This window comes from Cnephaeus nilssonii (assembly GCF_951640355.1).
Source record: "Cnephaeus nilssonii genome assembly, chromosome: 2".
NCBI lineage: Eukaryota > Metazoa > Chordata > Mammalia > Chiroptera > Vespertilionidae > Cnephaeus > Cnephaeus nilssonii.
The window spans coordinates 77,084,300-77,111,127 of record NC_137073.1 but is presented as its reverse complement, the minus strand read 5'-3'; the positions used below and the strand labels follow the sequence as shown (position 1 = coordinate 77,111,127).

Genomic DNA, 26,828 nt, shown 5'->3' with positions numbered 1-26,828 from the left:
GTGGGTTATGCATGTATGCATACAAATTCTTTGGTTGATCTCTTTCCACCCACCCATCTTTTTCTGCCTTCCCTGAGATTCGACAGTCTGTTCCATGCTTCTGTGTCTCTGGATCTAATTTGTTCATCAGTTTATTTTGTTCATTAGATTCTATATATGAGTGAGATCATATGATACTTGTCTTTCTCTGACTGGCTTATTTCGTTTAGCATAATGCTCTCCAGGTCGCTCCATGCTGTCTTAAAGGGTAAGAGATCCTTCTTTTTTACTGCTGCATAGTATTCCATGGTATAAATGTGTACCACCGCTTTTTTATCCACTCATCTATTGATGGGCACTTGGGCTGTTTCCAGATCTTAGCTATTATAAATTGCACTGCTATGAACATAGGGGTGCATACATTCTTTCTGATTGGTGTTTCAGGTTTCTTAGGCTATAGTCCTAGAAGTGGAATTTACTGGGTCAAGTGGCAGTTCTATATTTAATTTTCTTAGGAAACTCCATATTGTTTTTCATGAAAATCTTAAAAGAACATCCTTATATAATAAAAGCCTAATATGCTAAGTGTCCGTTCGTCCGGTTGTCCGTTCAACTAATCAAAGCATAATATGCTAATGATATGCTTCGGCCGCTCAACCACTTGCTATGATGTGCACTGACCACCAGGGAGCAGATAGTAGACCAGTTGACTAGTCGCTATAACATGCACTGAGCGCTCAACCACTTGCTATGATGTGCACTGACCACCAGGGGGCAGACGCTCCGACTGATAGGTTAGCTTGCTGCTGGGGTCCGGCCCATCGGGACAGAGCGAGACAGGCTGGACACGCCCTGGAGCCCTCTCATGGTCCCTCCCTGGCTGGCCAACCTCCCACATCCCTCCCCGGCCCCAATCGTGCACCAGTGGGGTCCCTTGGCCTGGCCTGTGCCCTCTTGCAATCCAGGACACCTCGGGTGATGTCAGAGAGCCAGTTTTGGCCCGATCCCGCAGGCCAGGCCGAGGGATCCCACTAGTGCATGAATTCGTGCACTGGACCTCTAGTATACTATATTTGCAAAGGTGATATGGTAAAAGTCTTTCTAGACATATTTTTACATACTTGTAAATACTGCAATTTGTTTGGCATTCATGTTTTGTTCTTCTCTAGAGTAAGCCAATAGCCTAAGTATTAGAAATTCTGTAAATGGTTACTGGGCACAAATTATATGCTGTGTTGCTGTGTAGGAGAATTTTTGAGTAACCACATTTCTGGTTCTTCTTTTGTAAACTCTCAAATTTATTTGACAGGTGGTTATGTTCTCTCAAGTTTTATTAGTGAGTGATAAAGCTCATAATACATAATATAGCTGTTGGTAATTTAGGAGAGATTTTTTTGTTTTTATTTTTATTTTTTTAATATATTTTTACTGATTTCAGAGAGGAAGGGAGAGGGAGAGAGAAAGAAACATCAATGATGAGAGAGAATCATTGATCTGCTGCCTCCTGAATGCCCCACACTGGGATCGAGCCCACAACCTGGGCATGTGCCCTGATTGGGAATTGAACCCAACCTCCTGATTCATAGGTCAATGCTCAACCAGTGAGCCACCCTGGCCAGGTTTTTTTTGTTGTTGTTTGTTTGTTTTTTAAATCCTTACCAGAGGACATGCTTAGAGAGGGGTGGGGGTAGGGTGGGGGAAGGAAACATTAATGTGAGAGAGAAACATCTATCGGTTGCCTTCCATACATATGTGCCCTGACCAGGAATCAAACTGGCAACCTTCTGGTGCATGGAAAAATGCTCCAACCAACTGAACCACTCCAGCTGGGCAGATTTTTCATTCTTTATAATATTTACACCAAGTACAAAGTTGCTTATTATCAGATACACACACTAAAATTCTTTACATTTATTGATCTGCCAGTTCTTAACTCTTTATCAACCATTAACATAGGCCTTTAAAGGAATCTAAGAACAAGCTCATTACCCTTTCATTTAATGAAATCTTAGCTTTGCAGAGAGTGGATTTGTAATTCTTAAATTTTTAACTGGGCCATTTTCTGACTTGACTTAAGTTTATATCATAAGATACCCTAGTAAGGAAGGTATTGCTAATTAATTCATTAGGACCTTGTTTACCAGCTCACTTTTATGACTGTTTTATTCTGCTTATCACTAAATGTTAATCTGCTCTATTTGTATAGAGATGAACTGAAGAAGTAAACCTTAGATTGGGAGACATTTTAACCAATATTTTTAGATGCTCCTAGTTGCAGAGCAATGTTTCTTTCATAATGGAATGATCAATGAGAACTCTGATCATGAATTTGCACACAGTTATAGTTAAGCTTAATTTCTCAGAAGAAATAGTGGTGAAATCCTCTATTATCTAATCTTTACTTCAAACTCTATTTTTAAATATATTGTTATAACAGGTAATTCTTATAATAGAACCAGTCACCATTAATGAATTAAAAATTATTTCACAACAATGCTGGACTTGTATAAATGTATGTATTGTAAAACAGGGCTAAAATGATAACTTAATGGAAGATAATGTTTTAGTCTGATATTTAGCTTTGGGGATAGTTCAATAGAAGAGTAATTCATGCTTTTGCTACTTTCTCTACTACTTAACACGTTAAGCGCCCAGCCAGTTTTGTCTTTAGGACGGAAAGTATAGTGTCAGTCACCGGTGACTGACAGGGCGCTTAACGTGTTAAATAATTTGGTATTTATATATAAAATATACCGTATTCTATGGCATTTAAGGCTAGTCTCAGCAGACCTGTCATTTCAGGGCTATTTTAGTTGTTTTCTGATTTCTATTTTATCATCTCCCTTTCTACAATCTATCACTCATGCAACTACTAAATTAATTTTTCTATAAAACCTCTTTGCAGGGGTGTGTGTGTGTCTTCTCACATGAAAACTCTTCCTATTGCTTTCTAATTGCAGTTTAAATTCCTTGACCTGCTATGCAGTTAGACAAATGATTTTGAACCTTTTTCATCTCATGATATACAAACTAATTACTAACATTCTGTGGCACACCAAAGATATATTTTTGCCGATCTGACAAAAAATAAGTATAACTAATTCACACCAGACTGCACTAGCAGGGTCACATTCTATTGTTTTAATTTAACAATCTGAGGGGAAAGAGGTCAGGTTTTGCATTTAAAAAAAATCCCTGCGGCACACCAGTGTGCCTCTTACATATAGCACACCAGTTGGAAATAGCGGAGATAGAGAGATCTGGGTTGTAATCCCAGCATTACCACTTAGCTAGTATATAATTAATTAATTTGTTCAGTAAATATAGAAAACCTGTTATTTGCCTTTTACAGTGGTGAATGAGACAGACAAGGTCCCAAGCTTATATTCTAGTAGTAGTTTATCTTGGCCGCCTGTCCTTCCCATGAATACAACCGAGGATTCAGCAACTACCTCTTACTATGTTTTCTCTCAACTACGCTGCAAGCTCCTTGAAAGCAGAAACTGCATGTTAGATCTCTGTGTCTCCAGTTCTGTGATATCATATATAAAGGGCTTTCAGTAAATTGTCATCATCATAATAAACTAGTCACAATTATTTTCACTGTTAAGATTACTTGATTTTTAAAATCATTACTGATATTAACACTGAGATAACACTGGAACACATTTCAGAACATTTAAAAAGATACAGTTGACTCTAGAACAATGTGGGGGTTATGGGTGCTGACCTTCAGGCAGTCGAAGATCTGTATATAACTTGAGTACCCAAAAACTTAAGTTGTATCTTGGTATTCATGGGCGGATTGGTTCCCTGATCCCCACAAATACCAAAATCCACAGATACTCAAGTCCCCTATATAAAATGGAGTAGATCAGTACATGCAGCCAGCCCTCAGCATCTGCGAACTCCTGTGGATCAAAAACTATACAGGTATTTATTGAAAAATATCTGCATATAAGTGTACCTGCATAGTTTAAACCCATGTTGTTTAAGGGCCAACTTTTATTGTAATGTGATTTGATCTGATTGTTTTCTACCTTTTTCTAGCAGTTGTTTATATACATGCATATTCATATATTTTTTAGGCCTTATTGAATTTGAAGAATGTGACCCTGCTAGTGCAGTTGAAGGTAAGTTGACTAGTTGTAATGTGTGATAACTAGCTAATATCTTCTGTGTATTGAATAAATAAAGAGGGCTGCTGTCCATTGCCAGAGCTTGTTTATGGAATGATGTAAAAAATCTAATGTGGTTCGAAGGCTTGCAGAAACTCATTTTTACTTAATAAATAAACAGGTTAGTCAAAAGATGATTAGTGATTAGAATATATATTTTGAAAGATTAAATATAACATGTATTTCTTCAAATATACATTGAGATTGTTTTCTCCATTGACACCCATTTTTAAACATTCTATTGTCATAAATATGAAACTCATGTATAGTGCTTGTTCTGTAGTAGGTAATGTTTCAGTAATTAATGAGGTCATGCATTAATGTTAATATTAATCATTCAGAATGAGTAATGATTTGACTTGAGAGTCTACATATACTCTTTCTATTTAAATTGATCTTTTTCATAGTATGAAACCCAAGAGATGCCTGCTATTTTTGTCATGTTTTAGAAATCTTACTTTGTGAGGTACTAGAAATAATTTGAAAGCAAACTTCTATTTTTTCTAAGACCTGTGTAAGAATTTTGAGAAATGGTTTGCTGTCATGTGTAAGTTTACTATTGGAGCAGTCAGGAGCTCTGGGGCCTAGACTTCTTATGGTTACTACCTGTTTGTGAGCAGGAATGATTTAAATTCTCTGTGCTTCAGCTTTCTTTATTGTAAAATGTAGATAGTAAATACTACTCAGTGAGAATAAAACTGTAGTTGGTTTTAAAAATATAACATGATAAATGTATGGTTTAGGGAGTTCGTTTTGCTTGAATGCAAGTACATTATTCTAAGACGCCTGAATTCTAATCCTGGCTTTAGTATTTACTTAGTCATATAACACTGACTTAAAAAAACAAGAGCAAATAATACCCTTGAGTTTCTTCATCTATAAGATGAGAAGTTAGCTTAGGTGTGCTCAAGTTCTCAAAGAGGAAGCAGCTAAGCTTGAAGTGTTGAACTCCAACAATTTAATAGCACGACTGACCTTTAAAAATTAATTTGTCATGTAAGAAGAGGAGGAAGAACTGCCATATTAGTCAAAACAAAAATATTAGTTTCTCATTCATGGTAAGGTCCACTCATAACATTGTTTATATTAGAGATAACATATGGATGCCATATTATAAGCTTTCCATGTTATACTATTAATGGATATGTTGAATCATCTTTTTACTTAAAATAACACATTTATATTTTGTGACCTTCTATTTCCTTATATTTATAATAAAATCCAATATAGCAAATAATGTACTGACTTGGGGAATACTTAGAGAAGAAAAGAGAATTTCATTGATCAAGCGAATCTTCTAAAACCTTTTGGTGAATAATAGGCTACATTATCCTCTCTAATAAAATGGTAATATGCAAATTAACCATCACTCCGCTACATAAGCCACGCCCACCAGCCAAGCCACGCCCACCAGCCAATCAGGGCGAATATGCAAATTAACCCCAATCCAAGATGGCTACAGCCAGAGAGAGCAAGGTTTCCCAGGTAACAGAGGAAGCCAAGCTTTCCATAGCCGTTGCAGGCCTAAGCCTCCACTCAAGCTACAAAGTTTCAATTATAGAAGGTAAACAAATTGAAACAAATGGCGGCAGAATGGAGCTTGAGAGAGCAGGCCAGGGTTGCCGGCGGCAACAGGGGAAGCAAAGCTTTCCGCACACCCTGGCCGGGCTCACCCGCTTAAGGCTACAAAGTTTCAATTGTAGAAGGTGAATTAACTGCCACAGAAATGGCTGCTGGAGCCCCAGGCTTGGTTCCGCTCCAGGCTACAAAGTTTCAATTGTAGAAGGAAAATAAATTCCAGATACCAGGGCCTCTGCTTGGGTTGCCAGAGGGCGTGGCCGGCCTGCAAACCACCACAGGTCCCTCGCTCAGGCGGCCCCACACCCCAAGGGAACCCCCACCCTTATCTGTGATACCCTTCAGGGCAAACCAGCTGGCCCCCACCCGTGCACCAGGCCTCTATCCTATCTAATAAAAGAGTACTATACAGATTGATCATCACTGCAACACACAATATAGCTGCCCCCATGTGGTCAAAGATCCTGCCCCCATGTGGACACAAGATGGCCAGCAGGGGAGGGCAGTTGGGAGGCACCCAGCCTGCAAGGGAGGGCAGTTGGAGGTGATCAACCCTGTAGGAGAGGGCAGTTAGGGGTGACCAGGCTGGCAGAGGAGGGAAGTTGGGGGCAAACAGGCTGGCAGGGGAGCAGTTAAGCATCAACCAGGCTGGCTGTGGAGTGGTTAGGGGGTGATCAGGCTGGCAGGCAGAAGCGGTTAGGGGCAATCAGGAAGGCAGGCAGGCAAGCAGTTGGAGCCAGCAGTCCTGGATTGTGAGAGGGATGTCCGACTGCCCGTTTAGGCCCGATCCCACCAGGATCGGGCCTAAACGGGCAGTCGGACATCCCTCCAGGAGTCCCAGATTGGAGAGGGTACAGGCTGGGCTGAGGGACAACCCCCCGCCGTGCACGAATTTCGTGCACCGGGCTTCTAGTGTTAATATAAGTCTAAAGAGAATATAACTGATTTCAGTGTTAGGGTTTAGCAATAGATACATTCATTTCTATCATCCAAAATTAGTATCGACAGTTATGAGAAAATTATGTGTCTAGATATAAGATGCATTCATAAATTTAATATATTTATCAGGAACAGTTAATGTTTCTGTAACAATACACATTTTTAATACACATTTATTTTAAGGTATAAAACCAAGGAAAAGAAAGACTTTTGGCTTGCCAGGAATAATTAAAAAGGAAAAGGATGCAGAGTCTGTGTAAGTATAATAAATATTGTCAGAATACTTCTTTATTATAAATAAGACTTTTTTTGAATTTGAAAAGTAAAAATTCTTTTGTAAATAGCTCAAATTATATATGTCTAAGGGGTGAAAAATACTAACTTTTCTAAATGTATTTGCCAGCTCCTCTGGTTTCCTTTTTTTTTTTTTTTTTTTTTTAATATATATATTTTATTGATTTTTTTACAGAGAGGAAGGGAGAGGGATAGAGAGTCAGAAACATCGATGAGAGAGAGAAACATCAATCAGCTGCCTCCTGCACGCCCCCTACTGGAGATGTGCCCGCAACCAAGATACATGCCCTTGACCGGAATCGAACCTGGGACCCTTCAGTCCGCAGGCCGATGCTCTATCCACTGAGCCACACCGGTTAGGGCTCCTCTGGTTTCTTAAAAGTATTAAAAAGTATTCACTTATTTTAAAATTTAAGATGAAAGCTTTAGTGTCTTATAATTGAAATTTTAAAACTACTCTTATAAAATTAAATGCATATTTTATTTTTTAAAATATATTTTAAATGCATATTTAAAAAAATTAAAAATGCAGAGAAAACTATAAAATCTTCTAAGTCTTGATGCCTAAGAAAAACTTATAGTCAACAATTTGATGAAAATCCTTCTAGACAATTCTATGCATGTAGGGACATAGCAATTATGTACAGGTGCTACTCGACTTATAATGGGGTTATACACTGATAAACCTGTCATAACGAAAAATATCGTTAGTTGAAAATGCTTTTAATACTCCTACCAAACATAATAGCTTAGCCTTAAAGATGATACCTTAAACATGCTCAGAACACAATATCTGAAAAACACAGCAACACAGTACAGATGGACCCTGACTTAACAGTGGTTTAACTTAATGACTTTTCAACTTTACAATGATGCAAAAACAATATGCATTCAGTAGAAATTGTACTTCAAATTTTGAATTTTGGCCCTTTCCTCAGCTGGGGATGTGCAGTACGATTCTCTCTTGTGGTATTGGGCAGTGGCAGCCCCCATGATTATGAGGTTAAACAACTGGTAATCTACAGTGTACAATGTTGCCAGTGTTTTTTGGATATTGTGTTTTGTGTTTTTGCGTCCCATTATATCTGTAAAACTCCCATCTGTGTCTCCTGCTTCTGGTGAAAAGAGGAAGGCAAATATTCTTGAGATGAAACTCAAGACAATTGCACAGCTGTAAGCTAATGTAAATATTCTGAGCACATTTAAAGTAGGCTAGGGCTAGGCTAAGTAAACTATGATGTTTGGTCAGCTATTGCATTAAAAGCATTTTCAACTTACAGTGGGTTTATCAGGACATAACCTAATCGTGAATCAAGTAGCATCTCTGCCCTGTTAGGGTATCGGTCTACCATTAAGTCGAACCATTGTATGTGGGGACCATCTGTATGCATACATGGAAAATGTTAAATGTTGGAGAAAGAAAACCCTAACATGTTTCAAACATTTACACCAGTCATTATTTTTAGATGGAGATGGAGTATAAATTCAATTTACCTTTTTTAAAAATAAGAAATTAGTATGCAAAGAATATATAATTTAGCATGTAAGAATTTCAACTAGGTCCTGGCCAGTGTGGCTTAGTTGGTTGGACCATCTTCCCATGCACCAAAGAGTTGCGGGTTCGATTCTTGGTCAGGGCACATAACCAGATTGCAGGTATGATCCCTGGTCTGGAATGTGTATAGGAGGCAACCGATTGATGTCTGTGTCTGTCTGTCTCTCTCTCTCTCTCTCTCTCTCTCTCTCTCATCCCCCTCCCCCCTTCTCCTTCTCTCCCTCTCTCCCTTCCCTCTCCCTTCCTCTCTCTAAAATCAATACAAAAGTATATCCTCAGGTGAGGATTAAAAAAAAAAAAAGAATTTCAACTAGTATTAGCTAAGTGAAGTTTCTACCTTGACAGCACATTTGAACTACCTGGGAAATTTAAATATATCTGTGCCTGGCCTTATCTCAGACCAATTTAACCAGGTTCATGGTCAGGAGGCCCCAGTATAGTCTTTGTTTTGTTTTAAGCAGCCTATGTAATTGCTTATATATATCGGGGTTGAGAATCAGTGAGTTTTGATTAACCAGAGACAAAGTGGAATTAAAGAAATCCTTCTTTCGCTGAAACCGGTTTGGCTCAGTGGATAGAGCGTCGATCAGTGGATTGAGGGGTCCCAGGTTCGATTCTGGTCAAGGGCATGTACATTGGTTGCAGGCACATCCCCGGTGGGGGGTGTGCAGGAGGTAGCTGGTCGATGTTTCTCTCTCATCGATGTTTCTAGCTCTCTGTCCCTCTCCCTTCCTCTCTGTGAAAAATCAATAAAATATATTTTTAAAAAAACCAAAAGAAATCCTTCTTTCTGTAATTACTCAAACCATGTAGATTGAAGGACACTAATTAAAAGTCTTAAGTGGTTTGTTGACCCAGTGACATTGGCTGAAAATTTGTTTAAAATTCTTCTCTACCATAATCAGAACTCACACGAGATTTAATATTTTGATGGGCACTCATATTTGCGGTACAAGAGAACAATTTGTGCTTTGGGTGTTTTTGCCTACTAATTCTTATCATCTGAGTTTTTCAGAATTTCTGGCCATTCTAAATGTCTGTTTCATCCTCTCATCTAAGTGGTATTTGGTTAACAAATTAAGACAATTACAAAGTGCTTTATATCTATAGATGACATTTGCCATCTCTCCTACAAATGTCTTTTTTGAACATTTATGAAAGGGGTATTTTGCTAAGGGGATGGAACCTAATCTCTTTTTATAACATTGGAAATACATTTTGAAGTCTAAACAATTGATTTGTAAGTAAATTTTTAATGCAGCCAGTTCATCTGTTAGTGACTATATTATAAAAAGTAATGGCCATAGCCCTGGCTGGTTTGACTCAGTGATTGGAGCGTTGGCCTGAAGTGTTGCGAGTTCCATTCCGGTCAAGGGCCAAGGAGTAACAAACAAAAGTAATGGCCATAAATTAAATATTTTTATAATGTGTCCTTTTCACAGCAATTCATTCAGGGAGCTTACAATATTTTTGTATATCTGTGTTTTTATATATTTATTTACTTTTAGTTATTCATTTTTAATCCTCACCTGAGGAAATTTTCCTTTTCTTTTTTGTGTGTGTTTTTCTTAAATATTTTTATTGATTTCAGAGAAGGGAGAGGGAAAGATAGAAACATCAATGATGCGAGAGAATCATTGAGTGGCTGCCTCCTGCATGCCCCCTACTGGGGATCAAGCCTGCAACCCGGGCATGTGCCCTGACTGGAAATTGAACCCTGACATCCTGGTTCATAGGTCGATGAGCCACGGCAGCTGGGCCAAGGAAATTTTTTCCATTGTTTTTAGATAAAGTGGAAGGGAGGTAGGGGGAGAGAGAGAGAAATATCTATGTGAGAGAGAGACACATAGATTGGTTGCCTCCTGCTCATATACCTACTGGGCCTGGGATCAAGCCTGCGATCGAGTTACATGCCCTTGACTGGGAAGAGAACCCACCACCCTTTGGTGCTCAGGCCAACGCTCTAATCACTGAGCCAAACCAGCCAGGGCTATATGTGTGTTATTAAATACTTTTTCATGATGAGTAATTTCTCAGTATGATCAATAGGCCATTTGGATATTATAATATTTTTACTAATGAGAAGGCTAGAGCAGAAAATTATCCTCAAACCATTGTACCATGATTGCCTTCTTTCAACACTTCCTGGCAGAAAAAAATGTTAGAATTCGCTTTGCTTAAAATGCCCAAGGTTCTTGGCAGACTTATTCTCATAGCCTCAGGCTTTTGAAATGCCAGCAATTGTGGAAGAGGGTCCTGCTTAGAGTATGCTCTTCCTGGGGCTTCATCCGCAGGTCGCTTAGAGCCCACTGTGAAGGCAAGCAGATGAGTACTGTGACATAAACACCGAAGAGTTCTGCTTAAAGCCAGAGGATAAACTGTTTGGAAGTTGTACCCTTGCTTTTATATTTAAACTGTACTTTTTAAAAAAGGTAGAAAGTAGAAATGTTCTAACATCTTAATTGATTTGATTCTGTAGAGGGATTGAATTTATAATGACTGCCTTTTCTGGTGGAACATTTCCTCAGAGTATACTTAAGATTCCTCATTTACCAATAATAAGGAAGTTCTTTTCCAAAATTTGTGATTTTAAGTGGATATAAAGACATGAGATTTGTATTTACCCTGTCCCTTTGGTGCCTCAGTTTGGATTAAGAGCTGTGTAGTCATTCTACACTGTTTTCATTTATTCAATATATTCCACTATATCTTCCTGTAACAAAAATTTTTAATTTGTATATGTTTCTGATTTGTGCTTACTCTTTGGTTAGATAGAGATTATCTGTTTATCCTGTATGTTAATTTAGTGCTTTTTATTGTTCATTTGGTTCTTAAGGTGTACTTAATGCCTATATTTTCATTCTGTTAAAGTGGCACATCTTGATATTATGTGCATTATCTGTCTCAAGCCCAAGAATATGTAACTAATCCAAAAGCCTTTTAAATATGCACTCTAATTTTTATTTATGAATTTTTTAAAGAATGCATACATAGAAATTTTTCTAATCTTATTCCTCATGGCTTCAGTGTCTTTAATTTTACATTTTTAGGTTAATTGAGAAGATTGGTTTTTGTTTAGTTTTATATTTTAAGTAATAGTTTTTGCTTATTTATATCCAAAGTCATATTTGTATATCAGTTAAATGATAAAATATCAGTTCTGAACTACATACTACATTAGACTAGAAAGTTAATGGAAGTCTAACCACTCACTTAATGAATTGGGAGAAAAGTCGTTTTGAAACTTTTTATATAGACTAACTTATAGAAAGTACTGCACTTTGAAATGTCAGTTTTGAAAATATAGACTTTAAAAAAAGTTTTAAAATTTTATTTTAAAATGTTTTTTACCATTTACTAAGAAATATAAATGTGAACTTCTTTTTTAAAAGCCAGGCTTTTTTCTTCGAAGGAAACTTTGTTTTGCACTTTCTCTCCCTGAAGAATGAAATGCCACTACAAATCTTCGTAGGACTGACAGCTTACTTGATATGATTCATGTGTATGTTCAAGGAAAAGAAGTACTTTTGAAAGTAGTTTAAAACCACTTGTGTTGTTTTATTATGTCATAGGTTATGGGTACAGAAATGCCTTCTTTTGAATTTAAAAATCATTTTTAAAAATCTTCATGAGATAATTTCTCTAAGTATTTTTGTAGAGTTTAAATAAAAGTTATGCTTAAATACCACGGTAGACACTTTTAATATTGCATTATTAACAGATAGTTCTAATAGCTTAATGTTTCTAATCCTTCGTTTGTCTTAATAGGGAATGCCCTGATGCAGATTCACTTGTAAGTAGATTTTTACTTTGATATAAACAACTTAAATGAGCTTTTTTTTATTAGGAAATACCCAGCATATTTGGGTTAAGTTGTTTACAAATCTTTTCAAGAAAAATACTAATGTTATTATAAATCCACTATTAAAATGATTTTACAGATGCATATTTGGCTTTATATTGTCAGTTGCTTTCCTATCAAATTGAAGGTGTTTCTAATTACCTTTAAAAAATGCACATTTTACTTTTAAAATTGGAGTAGTAGCATAGCATATTGCTTTTTTGGGGGGAAGTATGTCAGAAATCAAATCTGCTTTATTTTAAAATATGGTACTGTTATTAATTTATTCTTAGATCTCTTAAAAATAGTACTTTATCGTTCATGTATTTAAGTTTTATTTAAGAGATTGTCATTTTAGAAAAAATAACCATGGTTCATATTTTTATGGTTTTTTTAAATTTGTTTTTATCTCTTATATTAGTATATTTCTTTAGATATCAAATGGAGCTCCCTGTGGTTACAGTGGGAGAGTAGATTTACCAAATGGTATATGTAGTATGTAAACAGACACATTTTTCAAATTGCTCTTTAAACTCTGGTTATGTTAAGTGTAGTAGAGCCAAGTTTTCCATCTCCTCTACTTATTGTTTTTGCTTGCATAACTATTGTTTCTTTTGGCCCAAAAACAGTTTGATCTGTTACAGCATAATGATATATCAAAATAAATAACTAGGTATTTTGTGAAACATTGTGTTTTATATTAAGATAAAATTAGTATTTTGTTTCATATTTCAGCTTTAAAATAAGAAAACTATCATTTGTTAATAAATTTATAGTGAAAATAATGAATAGACTCCTAATGAGCTCTAGGAATCATTAGTGTTTTTAGAGTTATAACATTTACCTTACCACTTACTATTTTGATAACCTTGGTTTATTAATTAATGGAAAAGCCAGCAGATGTTTGACATTTACTCATGCATTTTATTTCGGACTTAATTATGTATAGTATTTGATGATTGCAACATTGCATGAAATCCTTTAGTACTTAATGTTTTATTTTATATATATTCCCTTAAAACATTTTTATTTTTTAATACATTTTTAAAATATATTTTTATTGATTTCAGAGAGGAAGGAAGAGGAAGAGAGAGAGAGCAATATCAATGATGAGAGAATCATTGATTGGCTGCTTCCTGCACGCCCTCTACTGGGGATCGAGCCGCAACCTGGGCATGTGCCCTTAACCAGAATCAAACCTGGGACCCTTCAGTCCGCAGGCCGATGCTCTATTCACTGAGCCAAACCAGTTAGGGCAAAACATTTTTACTCATTGATACTATTCTATAATGATCACTATGAACCAATTTTGAACTTTAGTCAGTACTTGCCTGGAATTAGAAAAGGACTTTTAAAGAGGACACAAAATTCTTATGCCATATAAGAAATGATTGATAAATTTGATTGTGTAAAAAAAATGTTTTTAATTAGAAAAAAATACATCATAGAAGGATTTGAATAACTAAAGATAAATTGTTAATGTATTTGCAAGACATGTAAAAAGGGGCTAATTACTTTCCATTGTAAAGTTTTTATACAAATTCATATAAAAGGTAAGCAAGCACCCAGTAGGAAAAGGGCATTAAATAAAAACAGGCAATTTTCATAAGAAATAAAAATGGTGAGTAAACATAAGAAATGTTCGAAATAGTAGTCTCATTCTGATGCAAATTAGAATGAAATTACTGTGTTCACTATCATGTTGGCCAAAATAGGAATGCATTGGTGGTATTTCCCCAAATAAGAAATACATGTTCTTTTGACCTCGCAATTCTAGTGCTTGGGGTTTACTGTTATGACTATGTTCACAAACTTATATGTGATTCATCAAGATATGCATAAAAAGAGGGGGAGGTGCCCTAGCTGGTTTGGCTCAGTGGATAGAGCATCGGCCTGGGGACTGAAGGGTCCCTGGTTCGATTCCAGTCAAGGGCACATGCCAAGGTTGTGGGTTCGATCCCTAGTAGGGGGAGTGCAAGAAGCAACCGGTTGATGATGTTTGATCATTGTTTCTATCTCTCTCCCCCTCTCCCTTCCTCTCTGAAATCAATAAAAAATATATTTAAAAAAAGGGGGAGGGATAGAGGTAGAGATAATTGTTTATATTAGAAAAAAGTGGAAACAAACACATCCGTCAAGATGGAACTGGTTAAATAAATTATTAAACATTCACCTGATGAAGTAACATATTATAGTTACCTTGCTCTGTGTCTGCTGACATGGAATGAGTTTACTAAATAAATAAAAGCAAGTATGAACTTTTAAGTAATTGCTATTTTAAAATATGAATGTGTGGGTACAGAAGTCCTTCCCATCCATGATTTTGCTTTCTGCGGTTTGAGTTATGTAGTTAATTAAAGTCAGAAAATAATGGAAAATTCCAGAAATAAACAATTCATAAGTTTTAAATTGTGTGCCATTTGGAGTAGTGTGATGAAATCTCATGCTGTCCTGCTCCTTCCCACTTGGGATGTGAATCATCCCTTTGTCCAGCATATCTACGTTGTACACACTGTCCACCCTTTAGTCTTGGTTGTTATCAATTTGTAGCTGTCTTGTTTATCAGTTTGACTGTGATAGTATCACTGTGCTTGTGTTCAAGTAATCCTTATTTTACTTAGTAATGCCATATTCATATAACCTTTATTGCAGTATCTATCCATCTATATAAAAAGAGGTAATATGCAAATTAGCCAGGATGCTGTAACAGTCACAACCGGCTCAGGAGGAGGTTGCGCGTGCAGATGGGTGGGAGGGGACTGCTTGCACTGTGAGGCAAGCCATGGATGGCTCAGCCCCAGAGCAGAGAGGCAGGGGGGGGGGGGGTGCCCAAGCTGCGGTCGCTGCCTGGTCCCAGCTTAGGCCCGGGAGCAGAGAGGCAGGGGGGCTTTCCCAAGCTGTGGCCACTGCTCGGTCCCAGCTCAGGCCCAGGAGTGGAGAGGCTGGGGGGCTTGCCCAAGCCACGGCCGCCGCCTGGCCCCAGCACGCCCGCCTCTGCGTGTGAGCTGCAGAAGAAACACCTTTTCTGACCGCTCATTGGCTAAGCTCCTGGTATATCACTCACAGTGTTCTTGGTAACTTAGGTAATAAGAATCCAAGAAGGTGATCTAGGGTTTTTCCACCTCACTCCTGGAGGAAAAAACGAAGGTCTGCTGCTGGAGGGGCTAAGAAATGTCATATCCTGCCCTAGCCGGTTTGGCTCATTGGATAGAGCCTTGGCCTGCAGACCGCAGAGTCTGGGTTCGATTCTGATCAAGGGCATGTACCTAGGTTGCAGGCTCCTCCCTGGCCAGGGCCCAGGTCAGGGCTCTTGCAGGTGGCAACCAATCGAAGTGTCCCTCTCACATTGATGTTTCTCTCTGTCTTTCCCTCTCTCTTCCACGCTCTCTAAAAATCAATGGAAAAATGTCCTCAGGTGAGGATAAAAACAAAGAAAGAAAGGTCATCTCCTATGAAAGAGATATCTTGAAAATGCCTAAAGAAAGTTGTCATTTTTTCGTGGTGAAGGGACTGGAGTCCGTGTTGATGAAAACACCTTGGCAGCCGGCAGTGGCAGCAGCAGTGGGGTGATGGGGGTGGCGCCTTCCCCTGATCAGCCTGCAGAGGGAGGCCAGACTGTGGCCGTCAGTAGGACATCCCCTGAGGGCTCTCTCTTACTTTGCCTAAATTAAACTTTATCATCGTTGTTTATGTATAGGAAAAAAATGTGTACATAGTATTTGGTACTATCTATGGTTTCAGGCATCCACTGGGGATCTTGGGATGTACCCCCTAAGATTTATTTTTTGTGGGGGAACTAGTGTATATGTGTTCTCTTTTTAAAAGAGAATGAGTTACAAGACACTTAATTGTGATTATCTTTGGGGAGAAGGATTACAGTGGTGCTGAGCAGGGAAAGGAGGCTTTCTTTTTTGTTGTTTCCTATTATTTATAGCTAGTCTTACTAATTGCTTGTAAAAATATTAGTAGGCTACCTTGGAAGGGAAATTGTTTATTTTCTTTTTGGTTTAATGTCTATATAATTTAAAAAATTATTTTGAGGTCCTGTGTATTTTGAAAGTTGACCAAGGAAGTGTGACTTGCTCTTTTATTTTGTTCAATTGCCCCATTTCAGACAGAGAGATTGAGAAACATTCCATTGACTTGTGAGCTCTATCCAAATATATATAAATGTATTTTTTTAAAAAATGTTTTTATTGATTTTTAGAGAGAGAGAGAAGAAAGGAGAGAGAGAGAAACATCAATGAGAGATCCTGTGTGCCCCATTGGGGATTGAGTCCACAACCCCAAGCATGTGCCCTCACCAGGAATTGAACCAGTGACCTCTTGGTTCATGGGTCGACATTCTACCACTGAGGCACACCGGCCAGGCCCAATATATTTTTTTTAACTCACTACCATTATCAACAATCCACCAAAACTACCTTTAAGATTAGTGAGGGAAGTAAACTGCTCTTTTCTTCTTCATACTGCTTTTGATTTAGTGCTTTGCCTAAGCATTGTTGGGCCCTAATAGAGAAATTACGGGTTGAATGGACCAAGGTGCAAACAAGGAAAGTGTTAAGTTGTTGTTTTTTGTAATTGAATTTATTGGGGTGCAAAACATAGAAGTTTTATTGTGCAACTCAAAAAAACAAAACAAAACAAAAACACATCCTCTGCAAATCCCAGATAGAAGAACCTCTAGGAAATTAAATATCTGATATGTTTCTAGAGTACTTGGGATTAGAGATAAAGTATTTTGGAAAAAATATATATTTTGATTTCTAATGAATCGACATTTGGCCAAGTTTATTTTTAAAGTATTTTTAAGTGTTATTTGCATATTAGCAAGCAATATATAGAAATAAAGAAAGTGCTCTGTTTTTAGGGTCATAACTACATCACTGGTCATATTTTTATCTATGTAATCTGTTCTTTACCCTATATTAGATTTTTTACTTCTAGAGTTTATATCTAGCCTGTTAACTCACTACGGGCTACAGCAGAGTGTTTATTCTGCTTTTAGTTCTCCTTGATCTTATGCTATGCCTGACTCAGATTAGCAATCCTTTGTATTCCTCTTGCTGAGGTTTTAGCAAGTGATTGGAGAAAGAATGGCAAACTTTACCAATAGAAGGATATTGGCTGCCCAATGATATCTCATGTCCTGGCATTTCTTGACAGTCTTCTTTTTTTTCCCATTTTAAAAACTTTTATTTTGAAATAACTTCTAGTTTACAAAAAAATACAAGTCTGAATAGTACAAAGAACACTTGTATATCCTTAACTTTTTACTTACTAATTTGTTTTAACATTTGCATTCTCCCTACATATGTACATACATTTATGAATGTGAATATATTTTTCTGAAAGTAGAAATGTTCTTACCCAATTACAAAAGCATACTTAGAGAAGTGTCACTCCCTTCTGTATTCGTTCTACTCCATTGCTCTGCCTTGTAGATGACCAACTTTGTGTTTTGATTTATCCTTCTGGTGATTAAAAAAAAAAAGATTAGCAGGTATGCATGTTTTTTAATTTTCCTTTTTCTTACTTAGAATATATTACACTATATATATTCTTTTGTACTTTTTTTTTTTTAATTCTCACCCAAGGTGTGAGGATATTTTTTCCATTGATTTTTAGAGAGTGGAAGTGGGTAGCGGGAGAGAACCATCAATTGACCTGAGGGTGGGAGTGGGTGGGGTGGGGGTGAAGAGGAGGAGAAGGATGGAACCTGCAACCCACCTATGTGCCCTTGACTGGAATCTAACCTGCGGCCCTCCAGTGCGCAGTCTGACACACTAACCACTGAGCCACCATTGCCAGGGCTCTCTTTTTAAATAGCTGTATAGTACTGTTTTTGTGTATGTACCACAGTTTATTCAACTATGCTTTCCAATAATATTTGAGTTATAATCTTTGATGAATAATTTTGTTGTATATGTATTTTTAAATAGTTGGGGTGTATCTTTGGGGAAAATTCCTTGAAGTGGAATTCCTGAGTGGAAGAGTAAGCACATATGTATTTTTGTTAGATATTATTAAATTTCTCTTTATAGAGGTTGCAATACAGTAAGTACTCCATGTTGTTGATAGGTCCTGCGACCTTAAGTGAAACTATATAACTAAATCAGTTTCACCATAGGTTAATTGATATAAACAAGAGTTAAGTTCCCATGGCATCTAGTCATTGTTAAAACAAAATAATCTTATTCAAGGACCTGCAGTATTTTGTATTTATAACAGTAAAGTATAAGAGTACATTTTCCCACAGCTTTGCCAACTGTTTTGAAATTCAAAATTCAAACTTTTGAATTTTTGCCAGTCTCATAAGAAAGAGTAGTATTTTAATACAGTTTTACTTTTCTTGATAGTCTTTTATTTCTATTTTTTTGTTCTCTATTTTTCAATTAACTTAAGCTGTCAGTCCTCTGATTTTATCACTTCTCTTCCCCAGACACACACAGTCTTGTGCTTTATTTCCTTACTTTGAAAATTTGGGTGAATATTGGTTGTCTACAGAACTGCTAGCATTTTTACCTGAACACCTGTTTGATTCCTTTCAGTGTTCCTCCTGTTGGATTTTGCAGTGCTTTTCTGTTTCAGACATCTGAAGCATGGAGTGTGATTTGAAGCTAATTAAAAAGACATAATTTCCCCAGAGTGTTAGAATTTTGTTAACCTATTGACATTTGATATATGATATAGCACCTCAGTAATAGTTAAGACTATTTTGCTAATCCTATATAATAAAAGCCTAATATGCAAATTGTCCTCTGGACTGGAAGTTTGGCCAGGGGGCGGGGCCGACAGCGGCAGGGGGAAGGGAGGCGCCCCTGGCTGGCGGCGGCAGGCAGCCAGGGCAAGGGAGGTGCCCCGACCGGCAGTCAGCAGCTGCTAGGGACCCTACCTGTGCACAGATTTTGTGCACTGGGTCCCTAGTCTCTAATAATATTTTTGTAGTTGGAGTCATCATTACAGAGTTTTCTTTTTCTTCTTTCCATAGAACATTCCTGATGTAGATGAAGAAGGCTATAGTATAAAACCAGAAGCAAATCAGAATGATATCCTTTTATCATCTGGATATTTTTAATGGCTTATAAGTAGACAGTCAAAATAATCCTTATATAATAAAGAGGTAATATGCAAATGGTTGTTACGCCGTGACGCGTAATGACTGATCACCAGGAGGGCAGAGCAGCAAGCTACAAGTGGGGGAGAGCTACAGGAGGGCGGGGAAGAGAGCTACGTGCAGTGGAGAGGTACAGCGGTGGTGGGCGGGACGGCCAGCTGAGGCAAGTGGCAGTGAGGGGCCACTAGTCTATTTAATAAACAGTCTTCAAATTTTTAATTATAATAAAATGACTCCATATTCTTCATTTGACATGTTTTTATTAATAAAAGTTGTTATATTTCTGTTAAAGTCTATTTTATCTCTTAAAGGTTTTTGTTATTTTTAAAAATATGTAAATATGATTATGCATTAAGACAATTTAAAAACTAAATTTTTTAACTGATACTCACATACCAAAGAGAACCATTTCTACTCATCTAGTGATTCTGATTCTGAAGATGAAGAACCAAAGAAGTATCGGATAGAAATTAAACCTATGCATCCAAATAACTCACATCATACAATGGCTTCCTTGGATGAATTAAAAGTATCTATAGGAAATATAACGCTCTCTCCAGCAATATCTGTAAGTAAGAAAATGAGCAAGTTTATACTTATATAGAAGTCTTTTTTTTTTTTTTAAATACCTTGTCTACCTGCATCTGGTTAATTTTAGGAATAATAAAAAGTAAGACATCATTTAGCAGTATTTATGCATGTTGGATGAGGAAATATTTAATTTATATATTTTTTCTTTTTATTCATCTTTTTTGAGGAATATAGTCTATAATTTTTATACAGTCAAATGAACTGTGAGTTTTGCTTAGGTTAGCTTTCTTTTGAAAGTGTATTACAAAGGAAGCAAAAATGTAGAAAATCTATTTCTGCCATTTGTTTTATTTTGTAAATACTGCTGTGTGTCTCAGGCAGAATTTTGTGAACTAGCAGTATTAATCTTTTCCTCATTGAATTTTAAAGTTTTTGTCCATGTTTTGTGAACTTTATGTAGAAGGGACTTTTTTTTTTTTTAATATATATTTTATTGATTTTTTTACAGAGAGGAAGGGAGAGGGATAGAGAGCTAGAAACATCGATGAGAGAGGATCATCGACCAGCTGCCTCCTACACACCCCCTACCAGGGATGTGCCCGCAGCCAATGTACATGCCCTTGACCGGAATCGAACCCGGGACCCTTCAGTCCGCAGACCGACGCTCTATTCATTGAGCCAAACCGGTTTCGGCGAGAAGGGACTTTCGTAAAAATGAATTTAAAGAATAAATGATCTCTGCATTTTTTTGTCTATCACAATAACATTTGTTTTCTATACTTTTCATAGAAGGAAAGGGAAGATAAGAATTTTTCGTTATAATGATTTATTTCTCAGTTCTAAGATACCATAACTTAATATCTTTTGAGGGAGAAAAAAATTATAATACATCCTTCCATTGTTGTCTTACTCTAAATTTAAAAATGTTAAACTATGGGGGGGAAAGCATGTTTTGTTTTTTTTAGTATATTTGTAGTTATTCATAATTGTTTTTAATCTGTTCATCTTGATAATAGAGAATAAAAGTTCTATTTCATTTTGTTATTTAATTATATATTTTAAGTAGTCTGTATGCATTCGTTTAGCTAAAAGTTTTTTTCTCTCATTCACTTTTAGAATTTAATTTTAGAACCTTTTTCCCAACTAAAAGACAGATTTCTGAAGTGAAGTTTTATTCTACCGTTACTAGTGAACATTCAGATTAATGCCAAGGTTAACATATATATCTGAAATAGAAAGTTGTGCAACCATTCATCATTTTTTAAAATGTATTTTTATTGATTTCAGAGAAGAAAGGAGAGGGAGAGAGAGATAGAAACATCAATGATGAAAGAGAATCATTGATTGGCTGCCTCCTGCACGCCCCCCATTGGGGATTGAGCCTGCAGCATAGGCATATGTCCTTGATCAGAATTGAAGCCGGGACCCTTCAGTCTGCAGGCTAACGCTCTGTCCACTGAGCCAAACCAGCTAGGGAAACCATTAAAATTTTTTATTTTGTAAGAGCATAACTGATTTAAGATATATATATAAATAAATAAAATAAAAGCCTAGAGAAATATGTATCAAAATGTTAAGCATCTATCGCTGAGTTGTGAGCTCATTGATGATTTTAATTTTCTCTTTTGTGCTCTTCTTTCTTTTATATCTGTTATAAAACTGAGCACATTAATTTCATTCTCAAAATAATCATAAAGTTTTTAATTATTAATATTGATTGTGAAAAGAAGATATTGTATTTTTTTTTTGCCCAGTTTGCTCAGCTAGCCTAAGTATTTCCCCCCAAACAATGTATGTGTTTTAAATTGTATAGGTTTTAAGTATGCTTCAGAAAGGAAGAGACAAATTATTAGAGTTGGGAAATAGGATATTTTAAATTCTAAAATGATTGTCTTTTTTTTTTCTTTCCATGTACTACTAGAGACACAGCCCAGTAAGTACAAGATTTTACCTATTGACTTTAAAAATAAGCACAGCACATAGTAATGTTTGAACATTGATTTTCAAAATATGTGTTAAATTTTTTAAATTAGCAAGTCATAAGTTGTTTTAGATATTTAGTAGTATAATATTTTAAAATATTTTATTGAATGTTAAAAGTACATGTATAATTTTACTATAAAACAAAAACTACTGAAAGTTTTTCTGTATATCTTTTTATGTAAATACAGTTTACAATTGAGCAGATATACTAAAAACAATTTAAAATTTTAGGTTCCCAGTATTAACATTTTATGAAATACTTCATTGCCAAATTAAATTATTTAATGGCACTTGGTTTTTTTCATTTCTGTTTTAGGTACAGATGAATCGGAATTCGTCTAGTAAGTTTGACATTTTAAGTTGGTTATTTTATTTCTGTTAAAATTTATCAGGCAATTGCTAAGCTTGTAGCCTTATATATTTAATTACAGAAATAGTCTTTTCTCATCATGAGCCTTCACAACAGACTAAAAGGATACTTATTTTTAACAGAAGATAATTTATATTATCTCTTTTAGCTTTGAGACATGTCATAAACTTTAAAACCTGACTACAATGTGTTTTGGTGTTTGTTTTTTAAAAAAATATATATTTTTATTGATTTCAGAGAGGAAGGGAGAGAGATGGAGAGATAGAAACATCAAGGATGAGAGAGAATCATTGATTGGCTGCCTCCTGCATGTCCCTTGCTGGGGCTGGATCGAGCCCGCAACCCGGGCATGTGCCCTTGGCTAGAATCGAACCTGGGACCCTTTAATCTGCAGGCCAACCCTCTATCCACTGAGCCAAACTGGCTAGGGCAACGTTTTTTAGAAATCAGCAAAGCTAGAGAGTAGCTTCTGATTAAAAATGTTAAACTGTTTAATTGGTATAACTCTGCCTCATGAGCTGGAAAGCCTTTATAAGATGAGTAATCTGTAGTTTTACCTATTTTTAAGTCAGATCACAATTGCAATTTTTATTACATGGTTTTTAGGATAGCACTTTAATTATATTAAAAACATTTTGGGGGTGTTAATACCTTGTGCAGAACCATGCATAAAAATAAGGGTGTGGTGAAGAGTTTGGGCAGCACAATCAAAAGCTATGCAATTTTGTAAACACAATGCTTAATAAATACTTCAGCATCAATCCTAATAAAAATTCTAGCTCAATTAAAAATACCCACTAAATTTATAATACATACTAAACAGAAAGTAGGATTTTATTTTAAAAAAAAAGAAATGGCGAGTAGCTTGATGATAGGGGATTTGAAGAAAATGAGGATAAAAGGGGACTATCGCCTTAGAAAGATGAAGTCAGTTTGCAAAAGGATGGAGAATAACAGCACAATAAGCACTTTGAGGCAAAACAAACTCTAAACGGAGCCAAATGGGAGAAGGTGGCGTGAATGGGCATCATGTACAGTGAGTTGTTCCTCATAGTTTGTTGCAGTTTCCCATGTTGATGTATTTTGTAATCTTCTATTGTTTAATGATGCAAAACATTGAGGTGCACTGAAGGTTTCTTATGAACCAACATGACTTTTGCATTACTGATGCCTTTCCTCTATGTATTAGTTCTTATGAAATGATTCATGTTACAAAGGTAGCAAAACAGACTGTCTTACAGAGATTTTTGCTCTAGGTTGTTATACAAATTTTAGTTTTTAAAAATAGGATGTTTTTCAAAAGTTGGGAACTACTTTTGGCCAATAAAATCACTAATGATATTCTTAGAATTTGAAAAATGCTTTCATGATCCATCAATTAAAATTCTTGAGTGATATTTACATAAGTATTTAAACATTTGTTCTAATCTTTAAAGTTGCAGCCCATATTTTTCTTTTCAAAAGCCATTTTATTTTAATAATTACAAGAAGTTAGTTGATTTGACTTGTCATTTTTCATGAGATATTAGAAGAAATAAAGATTTAGCAGAAGCTCTAAGTCTTATTATTTTAATATTCTTTACAATAGAAAACTTGTTAAAGGTTTATTTTTTCTTTCTATAATTGTTTATATTTGTTATTAATTCCAGAATTTTTAAGTTGTTTATAGTAATGAGATAATTTTTAATTAGGTGAAGAGTTAACAAAATCGAAACCATCTGCTTCATCCAATGAGTAAGTCCCATGTTTAAATTTTTTTAAAAATCTTAATTTTTTTAGAGCAATTTTAGGTTCACAGCAAAATTGAATGAAAGGTACAGAGTTTTTGCATATACTCTGCCCCCACATAGGCTCAGCTTCCCCCATCAAATTACACATTATTATAACCCAAAATCCATGGTTTACACTAAAGTTTACTCTTGGTGTGATACATCCTTCGAGTTTTGACAAATGGATAATAGTATGTCCACCATTGTGGTATTCAGAATAGTATGACTGCCCTAAAAGTCCTATTTCCTCCACCTTTTTATTCTTTCCTTCCCACTACCTTTAAAGTATCCTTTGTCCTGTTTTCTAGAATTTTATTATCTCTGCAGTTTCAATTCCAGTATTGTGAATTACCTTGTTTCTTAAGCTGTCAGATGCCAGGTGGAGTTTTTCATTGTTTTAATTATTTCTCATTTGACAGTAATTTTTTATAATAATGTAAAAAATCCATTCAACTGTATTTGGCCTTGATGGCTTAATTGCTTCTAAATAATTGATAGTCTTCCAAGTTCATACATATTTGTATTTCAACTAGTTATTCTCATGAAAAATTTCTTACTTTTTCCCTTCAATTTTGGCTGTGACCTTGTAAAACAGACTGTATACTGCATGAGCTTCAAAGTAAGGAAGTGTCTCAAGTTGAAAAAGGAGAGGTTAGAAGGAATGTTGCCAGCTGTTAAAAAGAAAAAATAATTTAAGCCAATGTGGCATGGGTCTTTTTTCACTTCTGTATCTATAAATAAGAATACTTTCTTTTAATGCTTTTTGCATGAGTAAAAGTTAAATAATAAATGGATAGTTTAAAATTATTTTATACTTTTCAAGCTAAGCACTAGTTATATAAGTTTTCTAAACTGTGTTTTTAGGAATCATATGCAATTGTAATTCTAGGCTTCATCATGCAAGATGTAGTATGTCCATGTAGGTGCATGTTGAGATACAAGATATGTGGCTGTAGATCACTGTAATGTTTTTATTATATAGTGGGCCTGTTTTCTAAGATTTTAAAAAATATTTAAGAAAATAATGGCAGTTTGATACATTAAAATATTTTTTTATGGAGATTATTCTTTTTTTACACTTTAAATACATACAATTTTAATGTCAAGCGTACCTCAATAAAGCTGGAAAACATTTAAAAAGGAGGTAGTGGCTAAGTAGGGCTGCTTCAAGACTAGAGGCTAGGAGAAACCAAGATGGCGGCATAAGGTAAACACCTAATTGTTGCCTGCCACAACAATTTTGAAACTACAACTGGAAAACAGAGCGCACACCGTCCAGAACCACCGGAAAGTTGGCAGAGTGGAAAACCTACAACTAGAGAAAAAAAGAGACGGGGACACTGAGCCTCAGGAGCTGTGGAGGTGCGGAGATCCGTGAGCGCGGAAAGGGCGGGCGGCTGAATACACCACAGGCTTGCTCCAGCGGCGCGGAGAGGGAGGGCAGCAGACGCTACGTGGCTTTCTCATTTGGGAGAAAAACAAAACCTCCCTACTGCACTGAAATCCAGCTGCGGTCGGGGAGAAACTGGTCTGTTTGGCAGCGGAAGAGGCTCGAAAGCTGCCTTCTCTCAGAGGCGTGCAGCCATTGATTAGGGCACGGAGAAACCTGCCCTCTTAGGGCAGCGCGGACGGAAACCAAGTTTGTCTGCACCATTCTGAGACTCCGCCCCATCCAAGCTGAGCACAGCCCTCCCAGTGGCTGGATTTCACGTTCGGGAGAAAAACAAAACCTCTGGTCTGCACTGAAATCCAGCCCCAGCTGGGGAGAAATTGGTCTGTTAGGCAGCGGGAGAGGCTCGAAAGCTGCCTTCTCTCAGAGGCGCGCAGCCATTAATTCGGGCATGGAGAAACCGCCCCTCTTAGGGCGGAGCAGACGGGAAACCAAAGCTTGTCTGCGACACCCTGAGACTCCGCCCCATCCAAGCTGAGCACAGAAGCTCTCCCAGCGGAGACACTGCTGATCCTCACAGCCAACTGGCTTGGAGATCAACTCCTGCCAGTGATACCAACAATCCCAACCACTCTGAACTCCAGTTTCTGGGGACACGTGGGGGACTCAGACGCCTACGGGACTCTCGGCCATCGGTCGGAGAGTGAGAGTGACTTTTATGTCGGTGTGGACGACACCAGATTTCAACCACTCATAAGGGACACATTCAAGAGGCAGACTCAGTGAGCACCAAAGCCCTACTGTGTCTCCAGCACAGCAATTCTTCCGTTATAGACACAGCAGGCCCTCACAACCAATTGGACTGGAGGTCAATTCCTCCCAGTGTACCAACAGTAATCAGGGCTTTTAACTACACCAAGACTTTCCACTCAGCCCACAAAGGGGAGTACCAAGAGCGACCACCTAGGGTGATTGGGGAAGCTGAGCTACCGGCCCCTATAGGTCACCGACCACACAAAGCCACTCCATCAACACAGGGAGGCAGCCAAAATGTGGAGACATCGCAGTATGTCACAAGTAGGAGAGATAGATGAAAGCAAACTAATGGACAACACAGTGTTCAGAACCATATTTATAAGGTTACTCAAGAATCTTCTAAAAACCACTGAGAAACTTGAAGAGACCTTCAAGGACCTAAATGAGAATACCAAAAAAAATGGAAAAGGACCAGTCAGAAATTATGCATACACTGTCTGAAATAAAGAATATACAGAGTAGACCACCGCACCCAAAGAGTCAAACCA

At 36.8% G+C, this 26,828-nt stretch overlaps 1 protein-coding gene across 1 annotated transcript in view; it reads left to right on the top strand.

Moving 5' to 3' along the window:
• The window catches only part of FCHO2 (FCH and mu domain containing endocytic adaptor 2), a 120,177-nt gene that overhangs the window by 60,341 nt on the left and 33,008 nt on the right, over nucleotides 1–26,828 (top strand). The window contains exons 9-16 of the mRNA XM_079791560.1: nucleotides 4,068–4,112; nucleotides 6,858–6,930; nucleotides 12,292–12,316; nucleotides 19,356–19,416; nucleotides 19,877–20,049; nucleotides 21,934–21,945; nucleotides 22,312–22,336; nucleotides 24,057–24,099. Of these exons, the coding sequence (XP_079647686.1) occupies nucleotides 4,068–4,112; nucleotides 6,858–6,930; nucleotides 12,292–12,316; nucleotides 19,356–19,416; nucleotides 19,877–20,049; nucleotides 21,934–21,945; nucleotides 22,312–22,336; nucleotides 24,057–24,099 (457 nt within the window). The remainder of the gene's footprint in view (nucleotides 1–4,067; nucleotides 4,113–6,857; nucleotides 6,931–12,291; nucleotides 12,317–19,355; nucleotides 19,417–19,876; nucleotides 20,050–21,933; nucleotides 21,946–22,311; nucleotides 22,337–24,056; nucleotides 24,100–26,828) is intronic.